The sequence below is a fragment of the Notamacropus eugenii genome, chromosome 1, assembly GCF_028372415.1.
Source record: "Notamacropus eugenii isolate mMacEug1 chromosome 1, mMacEug1.pri_v2, whole genome shotgun sequence".
Lineage (NCBI taxonomy): Eukaryota > Metazoa > Chordata > Mammalia > Diprotodontia > Macropodidae > Notamacropus > Notamacropus eugenii.
Window position 1 is genome coordinate 345,729,237 of NC_092872.1, and position 11,387 is coordinate 345,740,623.

An 11,387-nucleotide genomic window follows, 5' to 3' on the forward strand; every position below is an offset into this window, starting at 1 on the left:
TCTATTCAGGGAACTTTATTTGATAAAATGTTACAAAAGTCAGGGTGAATTTGTTGGCTCTTGCCATTTTTAACAGGGGTGATTTTTCAGTGGAGACATGGAGAAAGTTTTCATTTGGATGTTCCATAAAACGAAGTGTAAAATGGAATAAAACTGTTGCCCATGAGTGCTGCTTTGTCAAGGTCAGCAGTTACATAGGAAAATGTCAAGTTATCCCAGGTTTAGTGCACAACACGCAGCACTGAGTTTTATGTCTACACAGAAGATTGAGGTGTCTCCAGAAAGACCCTTAAAAACAAATATTTTAGGGAAAAACAGCTTAAGTTATGATTAAGATACTTTGGGGAGATACCTTTAGGTTTTCCCTCATCTTTTAGTTAGAACATATTTTAAACCTACTATGTACAGTATTTTAACATATTCCAAACAAGCATCATAGCATTTAAGCAGACATCTCCACAGGGACATTATCCTGGCTTAGCCACAGTATGTCACCTGAAAATAAAGAAAATAACTATGCAAAACAGGTTGACACCAAAAATATTCACATTTTGGGACATCTAGTCACAGCTGGAATCTTTCCTAAGAATGCTCAGTTCTACTAGTCATCAACAAAAGGTCAACAAATGAGTTAAGACATTGGGGAGCCATTGGAAGAAGAGCTGGTTTTTTTCCCTCAGCCATCTGTGATCTTTAACGTCATGCTGTTACCACAGAAGGAGTTCCAGAAGCAGGCTACCAAAGCCTGCATCTCCAATAGCTACCTGAGAGCAGGGGTCCGGCAACTTTGTTAAAGAAATATATGGCATCCCTAAGCTTTAAATTGGCAGTGCATTCCTTTTCAAGGCTTTGCCTGGGTATTTATTTGACTAGAAAATTAAAGCAAAGTTTGTAGAAGAAGCCTTCATTTGCTAGTGGCAAATTGGGGATGGCCAGAAAATAGTACATTTAAAAACGGAGAGCAAGCTCGTCAAAGAAAAGTCTTGATTTTTACCCATGACTAATTCATTTGCAAACTGGTAGCCATAGGAAAATACAGCTGAGAATTTCTAGTTTATCACCTCAAAGATGTCTATGATTTCCAGTTTCCAGTACCAAATCAGTAGCAAAATGTAAGATTTTCCTTAAAGATAAAAAGTATTTTTCTTTTAGCAAACATCACTATTAAAAAATTTCATTTTTAGATTCCGGGCAGTAAAAAGTTTTTTCTTTCTTGGAATTGTTATGTATTGCATATTTCCACTGGAAGGAGTCTTCTTCAAAAACAAGTTGTACATAAACAGGCTGCTATGTCGGGGAGCTGAGGATCCAGAGAGCTAAAAATGGAGGAAAGGAAGGGTAATTAATTTCAGAGCAAAATAAAGGAAGTTAGAGACAAGGATTCAAAATTACAGTGCTGATCAACATCTGTCAAGTTAACATCATGCAGGGCATGTCTACTGAGGCCTGAGTAAGGTTTTTGTTTTGCTTTTTCCCTGATAGTGCTAGACTCCTATTCTCCCTTAGAGATAGTTTTCCCCTTGAAAGCTGGTGGAGGCAGGGAGTGGGGTGGGGAAGGAGGGAAGAATAGGAAGAGGTTGGACTAGATAATCTTTTTTGAGGCAGTATTTTACAATCAGTGGCCAACATAATTAACCAAAAGTCTTTACTTCCTTAAAAACTTACAAATAAAAAGGATTGAATCTTTTTCCCTATGTCCTACTCTTCCCACCTGGACTCCAGGTCTTGATGCCACTAATCATTGCTAGGCTGAGGCTCTGGAAGGCAGACTGTGGAAAACTGATTTATTTAACCAATCTATTACTTGAGCTGCAAAGAACTGTTCTAAGGGCTCTACTTTCTTCTGGGACTTTTCAAGGTGAATCACTCTCTGCCACCTCAGGAAATCCACTCATCATGAATGGCACTGCCAATCTTGCCTTTTAAAGTCACTTAATTCATTTCCGCTTCCTCATTAAACTTCGTTTACTTAGGGGTTAAGTGAAGGGAAAGAGAAAGACTCCAGCTGAAGAAGAGAAGTAACTATGAAGAATTCCAGAGATTAAATTTGAGAGGAATGGAGAAGAGTAAGAATAATCTGAGTTGCAGAACTCTAGCTCAATAAGAAGGAAAAGGAGAATGACTTAAACTGGAGAAGGACTTGAGCTACAGGAAAAGAAGGGCAAAGACTCAAGGAGAAGGAAGAGTGGAGATGGAAAGGGAAGTTGGTAAGTGAAAGGTAAAGAAGGTGGAGGGTTAACAACTGTGGAGGAAAATCTTCCCAGGCAGCTGCAATAAAATCTGCCAGCTAGAAAGCCAAAGGACTGAGAATCTTATTTCTAAACACAGTGGCCTGTATGGAGCCTGTGACTGGTATTCATCAGTCTGCCATGCCAAGTAACTTATCTGCTTCTGAATCAGATGCCATGCATTTCAGGCATGAGCAACAGGCTACCTTGAGGCCAAGTCATAGAAGAGAATGCTGAATTTAGGTAAAAGTTCATAGGTAGTTTGGCTGGATGAGGAGAGATGTGAGATAAGGGCAGAGTTAAGACTTTGGAACACTTTAAATGCCAGGTAGGAATTTTATCCTATAGGGAAATGACTAGTACCTTACCAATTACTTTGGCTGTTTTAAGGAGGATGGACTGCAGAGGGGAGGGAGAGGAAGCAGAAAACACATTGAGAAGGTAACTATAATAGTCTTAGGCAGTAAGTTCTCAAACTAGGGTACTGACTGTGTAGGTGAGAAGAAAGGGACGGTTGTGAGAAATGCAGAATTTGCAAGAATTAATAAGGCAAGTGATTAGATATGGAAATGTGGGGAAGAGGAAAGAGTGAAAAGGATGATTGAGATTCTGAACCTGAATGATTGGAATGATGGTGTCCTTGAACAGGGAAGCCTGAAGGAAGGGTGTGAGTGTGTTCTGTTTGGATATGGTGAATTTGAGATGACAATGAGATATTCAGTTAGAAATTGTCTAGCATGTAGTTCACAGTTTAGGATACATAGAAGTGGGACGTTTAGATTTGAAAATTATCTGTTTAAGATGACAAATGAAACCATGGGAGTAGACAAAATCAAGAAGAGAGACAGAGGATCTAACCTGGGAACACCTCTGTTTAGGTGATAAAATGATGTTCCAACAAAGGAGAAGGAGTGGTGAGAAGGTAGTGCCACTGAAGCAAAGGGAGGATAAATTATCTAAGTGGAAGGGAAAACTATCAGTGTCAAAAGCTGAAGAGAGGCCAAATAAGATAAGGAGTTAGAAAAGGCCATTGTTTTTAAAAGTTAATAGATTGTTGATAACCTTGGAGACAGCAAATTTTCTCAAGTGACTGGGTTAGAAGCCTGGATGTGTTGAGTGAGTGGAAAGTGAGCAAGTGAAGGTTACCAACACTTTTTTTAAAAAGAAATTTGCCTGTGAAAGGGAAAAGAGATAGAAGATGATATTTTGAAGGGGTTTAATGAAAGTTTTTTTTAAAAGAGTTTGCAGATACCTAGACATGTTTATAAGGGGCAGAGCATAAACCCTAACATCAAGAAAGATTGAAGATGAGAGAGAAAAAGGGAATGATCAAAAAGTGTAAGCTCCTGGAGAAACAGGATCAAAGGCATAAGTAGAAGGGTTGGCTTTGGCAAGGACCACTTCTTTTTTAAAAGACAGAAGCACAGGAGGTGAGAGTAGAGTGTATTCACAGACTGCCTTGATTTTCTTAGTCAAGTAGGAGATCAAGTCTTTGGCTCACACCTAGTTTCTCACAGGAGAAAGAGGTTTTATAGTGTGTATTTGTGGTGGGGGGTGAGGGGAGAAGGTGCAGGGTTGAAGAGATAAGAGAAAGTTTGGAATAGCACCTATTTTGGGTAGTATACGAGATGAGACAGTACAGATCCTATAGTCAGATCTCCTGCCCAAGGCAAGATTCTCACAAATGGTCATCCATTTTGTTCCTGAATATTTTCAGTGATGGGAAACTCATTATTTCAAAAGTAGGCGAACTATACTATCAGATAGCTGTTAGGATATTTGTCTTTATACTGAGGTAAAATCCTTCCTTCTTCCCTACTCCTCCACTGCTCTTACTTCTACCCTTCAGTGCCAGAAAGAAGGGGTTTACAGGTTTCCCTTACAGTACTAGTAAGCATAATCTGTCTTGGCTGTTACTGATATTGGGGGTTTAGGGAAGGGGTAGGCATTAGAGAGAAGTAACAGTTACATGAGGGAGGAGGTTGAACTGAGTCTGGCAGAGCATAAAGAAGCAACAATTAGGCAATTCAGGTGGACTTCAAGGCCATGCTACCATGAGAGAAAAAAGTAATGTATAAAAGATCAGAGTCATGAGCTTAGCAGGTGGAAAAAGGGCACAGTGGGCTTTGGTAGTCACTGGCAATCCAGCTGGCATAAACAGAATGTATAACACCACCTATACCTATCAGTAATCAGGAAAGCCTCATTCATGGTCAATAGGGCGCAGCCAATTTACAGCTAAAGGTAAAGCGGTTCCTTTTATTACATTTTTGTAGCCAAGCAATGCAGACTGTTGCCATGAATAGAATTGCAAAAACTTACGGTGTGTAGTGGGATGTAAATGCTCAGGGTTCACTCTTCCATGAAACACAGACAAAAGGGCAAAATGGAGCAAATAAAGCATCAGTATCACAGGAATTAGATTTGGAAAGTACCATCAGAGAATGTATCACCCTCATTTTGTAGACCAAGAAAAGGCCTTGAGAAGGCAACTAGCTTGTGCACAGTCACAGAGTGAGATTTGAAGCTAGAGCACCTGATTCTATACTCAGGGTTCCTGGGAGAGCTAAGGAATTTGATATAGTGGAAGGAGGCTTGGAAGATGGATATATGGGTTAGAAAATCAGCTCCAGAATTTCCTAGTCATGTGACCTTGGGCAAGCCCCTTCATTTCTCAGACTCTTCCTCATCTGCAAAGTCAGGCTAACATCACTCCCAATACTACTACCTATCTTACAGGGTTGTTATGAGGAAAGTGCTTATAAATTTCAGAGCATGAGTTATATTATTAGTAGTAGTACCATTCCCTAGTCAAATCTGGCCAGTTTCAGGGAAACCACTAGAAGAGGTGTTATGGAAGGCGATGTGTGATGAAACCTCAGCATTATAATTATAAACGCATAAGGATTTGCCTAAGCTCTGCCAGGGTCAATTTTATATTTTCTTTAGCTTAACGATTAAAATGCACTCTCAGAGCTTCACAATGATTCAAAGAAAAATACTGTGAAGTACCCAAACACTAAATAAACAGGTATTATATAAACGTAGAATAAATGATATACATTTCCTTGAGGTATCTTCTTTGATTCTGAGGATTTCAAGGTAATGACAACCCTGTTCTTAAAAAATATATATTTTTTTCCTCAGGGTGGGGGAGGAGTGGAGAAGTGGGAGTTATTTAAGTATTTTAATTTATGTAGTTTAAGTAGTATAATTGTATTGATAAAAGTCCCTCCACTCTTGCTTCAAGAGGCTTCTTTCATTTTCTTAGAATAAAACTGAGATCAGAAGTTTAGAAATTAGGACCAACAAGCTCTATCCAGAGAATAGAGGATGCAAATTTATTCTTGTTTGGGCCAGTAGACCTTATGGCATTCAACACCAGGACAGGCCTTGGGAATTCTAATTAAAGGTTAATTCAGAAAAAATTATGTGTCACTCAGTCTGAGATGAGATATTTTCTTTTTTAATTGTATAGAAGAATCCTTAATATTCAGTTGACTGGATAATGGAACAATGTATTTCCTATGCTGATATGCCTTTAAGTAGGAAAACAACAGTCATCTGTCTTGGATAGTCTGGGCATTAATTTGCCTAAATGCAAGGTGCTAGACCAGATAACCTCATTTCTTTCTAGTTCTATAATTCTACAAAGGCATTCTGATTTGAGAAATGAGTAATTTATTTGAACTATATTTCTAATTACCTTATTCTGATGTGATATTTGAATATTTATATTATCTTTCTCCTTAAAAATGTGCTGTTAACAGTCTAATATAAACACAGGATGAAAGTTGAGTGCCAGGAAAAACTACCTGAACAGAGTAGCAGTGGTGGAAGGGGATCTGGGGGCAGCTGGGGGAAGTCATGATGGGGGAAGGAGATTAAGTTTGCTCCTCCAGGACTAATGGGGAAGAGGTTATCAGAAGATATATCAGCTCAAGGAAGAAATTGGTATTACTGCCCTTAGCCACCATGTGTCTCTGCTTGGCATGAGAATTAACTATTTGCTGCCTGAGGTAGTGTGGGGTTCTTCTTGCCTCCTCACTGTGATGACTATTTTACATTGGCTAAACTTCCCTGAGAAGCAATGACAAAATTTTAATTTTGTCCATTTACCAAGTCAATGACTTAAACAGGCTGGGTTAGAACTGCTAATCATAAATATCTTCTCACAATACCTTCTCACATTAATCCTTTCTTCAAATTTGGTTTTTCACTTTGGCCATTTTCTTGTCAGTTGATGAACTGACTGTAGAGACAGTGAATTCCCAGAATAGCTTCTTTGTGAGAAAGAATTGTGTAAAAGACACTATACAGTACTGAGGATACCTATGGCTAGAAAAGGTGGTGGATCACATGGTAAGACTGATAGACAACAGATGGGCAGCTCAAGTGGCATATTGATATCCTCAGAGCAGAATCATAACTAGGAATTAATGTTCAGGAGTAAATTCGGTGTGGATTAAGGGTGATGGAAAAGGTGCAGTGAACAGGCTGCCCTGAAGTGAGGCAGAAGGGGAGGAGAAGCCCTTGGTGAAGTCCTACAGTCATAATGGTCAGTTTTTGGGAGGAGGGGAAGAAGATGAGTCCAAGGAGAGGGGTGGAATCTCATGGTGCAATTCTTCCTGGGAAAGAAGAAAAAGTGGTGACAGAGGATGCACAGAAAACAGTATACCCTAGCTGGATATAGTGCTGTTGGGAAATTCCTGGGAGGAGGGGGCAGCCAGAGGTCAGTTTTGGAAAAGTGAGATTCTCTTTGGGTGGTGAATTGTGGTTCGGGGGAGTTCTGGTTCACCTTTATGGTGCATTTGCAGCAGGCACCCCTAGGGAGGAAGTGGTGGCATGTTGGAAGGTAGCAGGTTGGGAGCATGGCAGTAGGAGAGGTTTATCACAGAAGAAGGAAGGCTCTAGGAAAAAGATGGGACCCCTGTGGCACTGCAAAGGCCTACAGTAAACCTCAAGGCACTAGGAACAGTAAGTGGGAAAGAGCCTCTATCCCATTTTGAGGCCCTGAGTCAAAAACCTTGATTATCCCATTCTAGTTATGGGTTCTGCCCTTGAAAACCTAAAAATAACAAAAGGACAGTATGCCACATGAAAAAGGCTTTATGAAGGACATGAGATAACATGGACAAGTATTGCACAGGATGAAAGCACATGGAAGGACATTGATTTGTGTCAAAGAAATATTCATAGTGAGGAAATCACTGCCCCAAGAAAGACCCTTGTAAAAATCAAAGCTGTTCCACAATGGAATGGTCTGTCAGATGATGAATTTCAAGGTACCGAAAATTTACACGGAGGCTGGATGACTACTAGTTGAAGATATTGTAGCAGGAATTCTTGTTTCAAATTGGAATACATGACTATTAAAGTCCTTTTCAGCTCAGAAGCTTAATAATTCTATGATTCTTACCTTGGTTTGAATTAGTGCTTTGCAATTATTAAGATTAAAGCCATTTACTTCTGTTAACTCTTCAGTCTCTTTCAGGTTAGAATCTTCTAGAACATGATTCTTACCTCCTGAAAGATCCTAAGAAAATAAAAAGTAATCAAGTAGCTAATCAGTAACTTGAATTGTATGTCTGCTTTATTAATAATATAGTAGACACATAACACTTTAAGGTTCACAAAGTGCTTTATAGTCATCTCATTTGAACCTCAAAACTCTTTGAGGTATGTGTTATTAACAATCCCATTTTAGAGAAAAGGAAGCTGAGGTTCAGAAAGTTTAAGTGACTTGCACAGGGTCACAGAGTAAGTATTCAAGGTGAGATTTGAACCAGGTCTTTCCTGACTTCAAGTTGACTACTCTATCTACAATTCTATGCTGTCTCTCATCAGCAATCAACAAACACTTATTAAATAAGTATTATGTGCCAGTCCTGGGGCACTGAGAAATGAACCAATTTCTCTTCTGTTCTTTTGAAGCATCTCTTAAGTTTCCTAATAAAAGGCTAATCTTATAAAAAATCATAAATATTCAATCAATCATTTAATGCACATTTACTCTGTGCCTTCTATGTGCTATGCCTTCTTTACAAAGAAGAAAAACCTATGGATAAGATTTTAAGGTAAAAAAAACTAGTGGTGATAAATACTAATCCTGTTTGTGAAAATCTGCACGTATTATGACATTCTGAGCACTTCTACAATTAGGTATGAAATGTGCCTGAAGACTCAAAATTGTACTTTAAGAAAGCTGAAAAAGATGGTGAGATTTTAAAAGTGGGCCTTGGAATAGATGAACATTCCTTGATTGACTCCATTTTATTCTGCAGTAAATTATAATAGCTGACATTTATATAGAGCTAAATTGTTGCAAAAACCATACATTATACTCAGTTTTATTTTAGCGTGTATTTTAAAAACTTAAATTTGTTCTGACTCAATTTATACATTAGGGAACATTTTGAGCATAACTCAAATTTTGGATCTTGCTTCTCAGTTTTTCCTCAAGAAAGTGAGAATGTAGAAAACTGCACCACTTTACAACAACTGACAAACTGCAACCCTTATGCCCCTTCCAGAAGCAAACTTTAGGTCTCTGTCAAAGTAAAGTGCCATATTTATTTTGTATCTTTTGGTGCAGAGAGAGCTGTGGGCAGAGGAAGGCTGGTTCTCACCACCCCTCCAGCCCTCCAGCCCTGAAGTTTCAGCCTGCCCAGTGTGCACCTGGCAGCAGCTTGAAGCTGCATTTGTGGCTACCATTTATTGTAGTATTTGTATTATTTCTTAACCATTTAACATGTATACAACTGGGCTACCATTTTTCATTTGGTTCTTATCTTTTTTCAAAGTGCCACTGACAACGTTTCTGAGAATTGTGCCCCTAATTCCACTTTTCTCATAAGCTGTTTTTTATTGTGCATTTTTGCATATTGAGCTATATATAATCTTTGCATATATTGAGCTATTTGCATAGTGCAGTGGTTTTTTTTGGTTTGGGAACTCATGTCTTCACGTCTTGTTACATTTGATCCTTACAACAATCCTGTGAAGCAGCTGCTTCTATTTCTTTTTACAGATGAAGAAACTGAGCCTCAGATAATTTGACAAGGGTTATACAACTAAATGCAAAAGGGCAGAATCATCTCTAGCGTTTTCTAGCTTATTCAATAAAACATAATACATTTGTTATCAATTAGAAATTCTTACATTCTCTTTCTTTTTTTAAAACAGGTAATTTATAGATGGTACCAGAGGAAACATAAGTGCACAACTCTGTAAGTAAACATAAAAATCGACACTTGCTAGACTGGTAATACATCTCATTTTTATGGTGCTTTTAACTTTTCAAATCTATGATTTCATTTTAGTATCAATAACCCTCTGTTGTAGGTAGTGGAAGTGGTATTATCCTGTGGGACAGATGAGAAAACTAAGGTACAGACAAATTCAATGATTTTCCATGGTCAAATGGTCAATCTCAGAGCCTCAACTAGGAACTGAGTCATGGCTCTTTCCATTAGACTAGATATATTAAACCTGGCAGGGTGTGGACAAGGGGCTAGGTTGTTATCTGCACTCTAAGAGACTGCATGCTGTAAAACTGTCCACCATAAGGCTTAATTAATGAGCTCCCTAGACTGTGAAAATTAATGTCTGGTTGATTATAGTCTATATAGACAAGATACCCCCTCCCAGGATAAACTGATCACTTCTAATTTCATTATTATGCTGCTAACTCAGTCTGGAATACTCAGACACCTGCCCACCTCCCTCAGGCATCCTTTCTCCTCTTTTTGGAGGGCTGAAAGATGGAGTATTAAACTTCTCCTAAAGTCTTCCTTTAAAGAGGGCAGAAATTGGACTTCTGGCTCACTCTACTCTCCATCTACAGCTCTGCTTGGTTTCAGCTACTCCCTGGTGTTTCCACCACCCAGTCTCTTCCTTTTGTGTCTCCTCAGCAAGCTCTTTGTGAGCAGGAATTATCTTTTTCTTATTTGTATCCCCAGCACCTAGGGGCAGCTAGGGGGCACAATGGATAGCATACTGGGCTTGGAGTCAAGATTAACCACGTTCAAATACTGCTTCCTACACTTACCAGTTGCATCACCCTGGGCAAATCACTTAACCCCTATTTGCCTCAGTTCCTCATCTGTAAAATGGCAATACACTGGCAAACCACTCCAGAATGTTTGTCAAGAAAAGTCCAGAGATTAAGTCTGTGGGGTCATGTAGAGCTGGACTCAGCTGAACAACAAATCCCTGGCACTTAGTACATAGTAGGCACTTAATAAATGTTTATTGAATTGAATAGACAATTTCTCAGGAATACTGAGAATACTATATATAGCAAGGCAGGTTTGTAAAAATAAATTGTTTGAGAAATAGTCTGTTCTTCCTAATTCAACGCTTGTACATAAAACCTCTAAGTATGTTTAAAGAGGACAGCTGAGTTTGAGCCAGTCTGACCAGGTGGTTAATGGGTAGTAATGAGGCTGAAATGGCAGCTCTGATTACTTACAGACCAATTAACTTTGCATAGAGAAAGAAACTCTGCTCCATGACAACAGGCTGCACTCCCTGGTCTCCCTACTCCCAGAAGTTTGACAAACTTCTGCCCCACAAGTGGCAATGATACCTATAGTAAAGTAGGTATATGTCTGAGTACAACCCCGTCCTCCCACTCAGAGAAACAACACAAGGCTCTGATGATGGGTTGGTGGCATTATCTTAGTTAAAAGTGTGTTAAATACTTTACTTTTTGAGCAGCATCTATTCCAAGAACAAGTAAGAAATTGTCTTGGCAATGAGATTTACTCCAGAGGCATTTTGAAGTTGACGTGCCATCTTCATCTTGGAGAATCCTCCAGAGTTTTTGGGACTCAGAGCTGAAAAACAAATGCAATCCCTTAAATATTATCCAGAAAGCTTTCAGACCAAATCCCTGAAGCAACACCCCAACACAGAGATTTTAGCATCACAGGAATTTTTTTAGTTAGAAGAGACCTTTGAAATCACATCAAGTCCAAGCCCTTCATTTTACAAATGGCACAACTGAGGCCCAGTCTCTTGTTCAAGGGATCACAGATTGTAAGTAGCAGTAGCAGGGGGCCAGCATGTGAATCTTAGGACTCCAAATTCAGCATCCTTTTCCACTTTACCAGGATCCTAGTTCTAGATTGCTGAAGGAAGTGCTCTACTTGGTTT

General features: G+C 39.1%; 1 protein-coding gene across 2 annotated transcripts in view; it reads right to left on the reverse strand.

Annotated features, from left to right (window-relative positions):
• Window positions 1–11,387, reverse strand: part of CLBA1 (clathrin binding box of aftiphilin containing 1) — a 15,277-nt gene continuing 3,890 nt past the window's right edge. Inside the window, exons 4-6 of one of the 2 annotated variants that reach the window (XM_072630037.1) lie at window positions 10,939–11,068; window positions 7,648–7,764; window positions 1–1,316 (exon numbers count right to left, since the gene is read on the reverse strand). In XM_072630037.1, the coding sequence (XP_072486138.1) occupies window positions 1,149–1,316; window positions 7,648–7,764; window positions 10,939–11,068 (415 nt within the window). In that variant the 3' untranslated portion in view covers window positions 1–1,148. The other variant, XM_072630038.1, reaches the window with a different exon arrangement.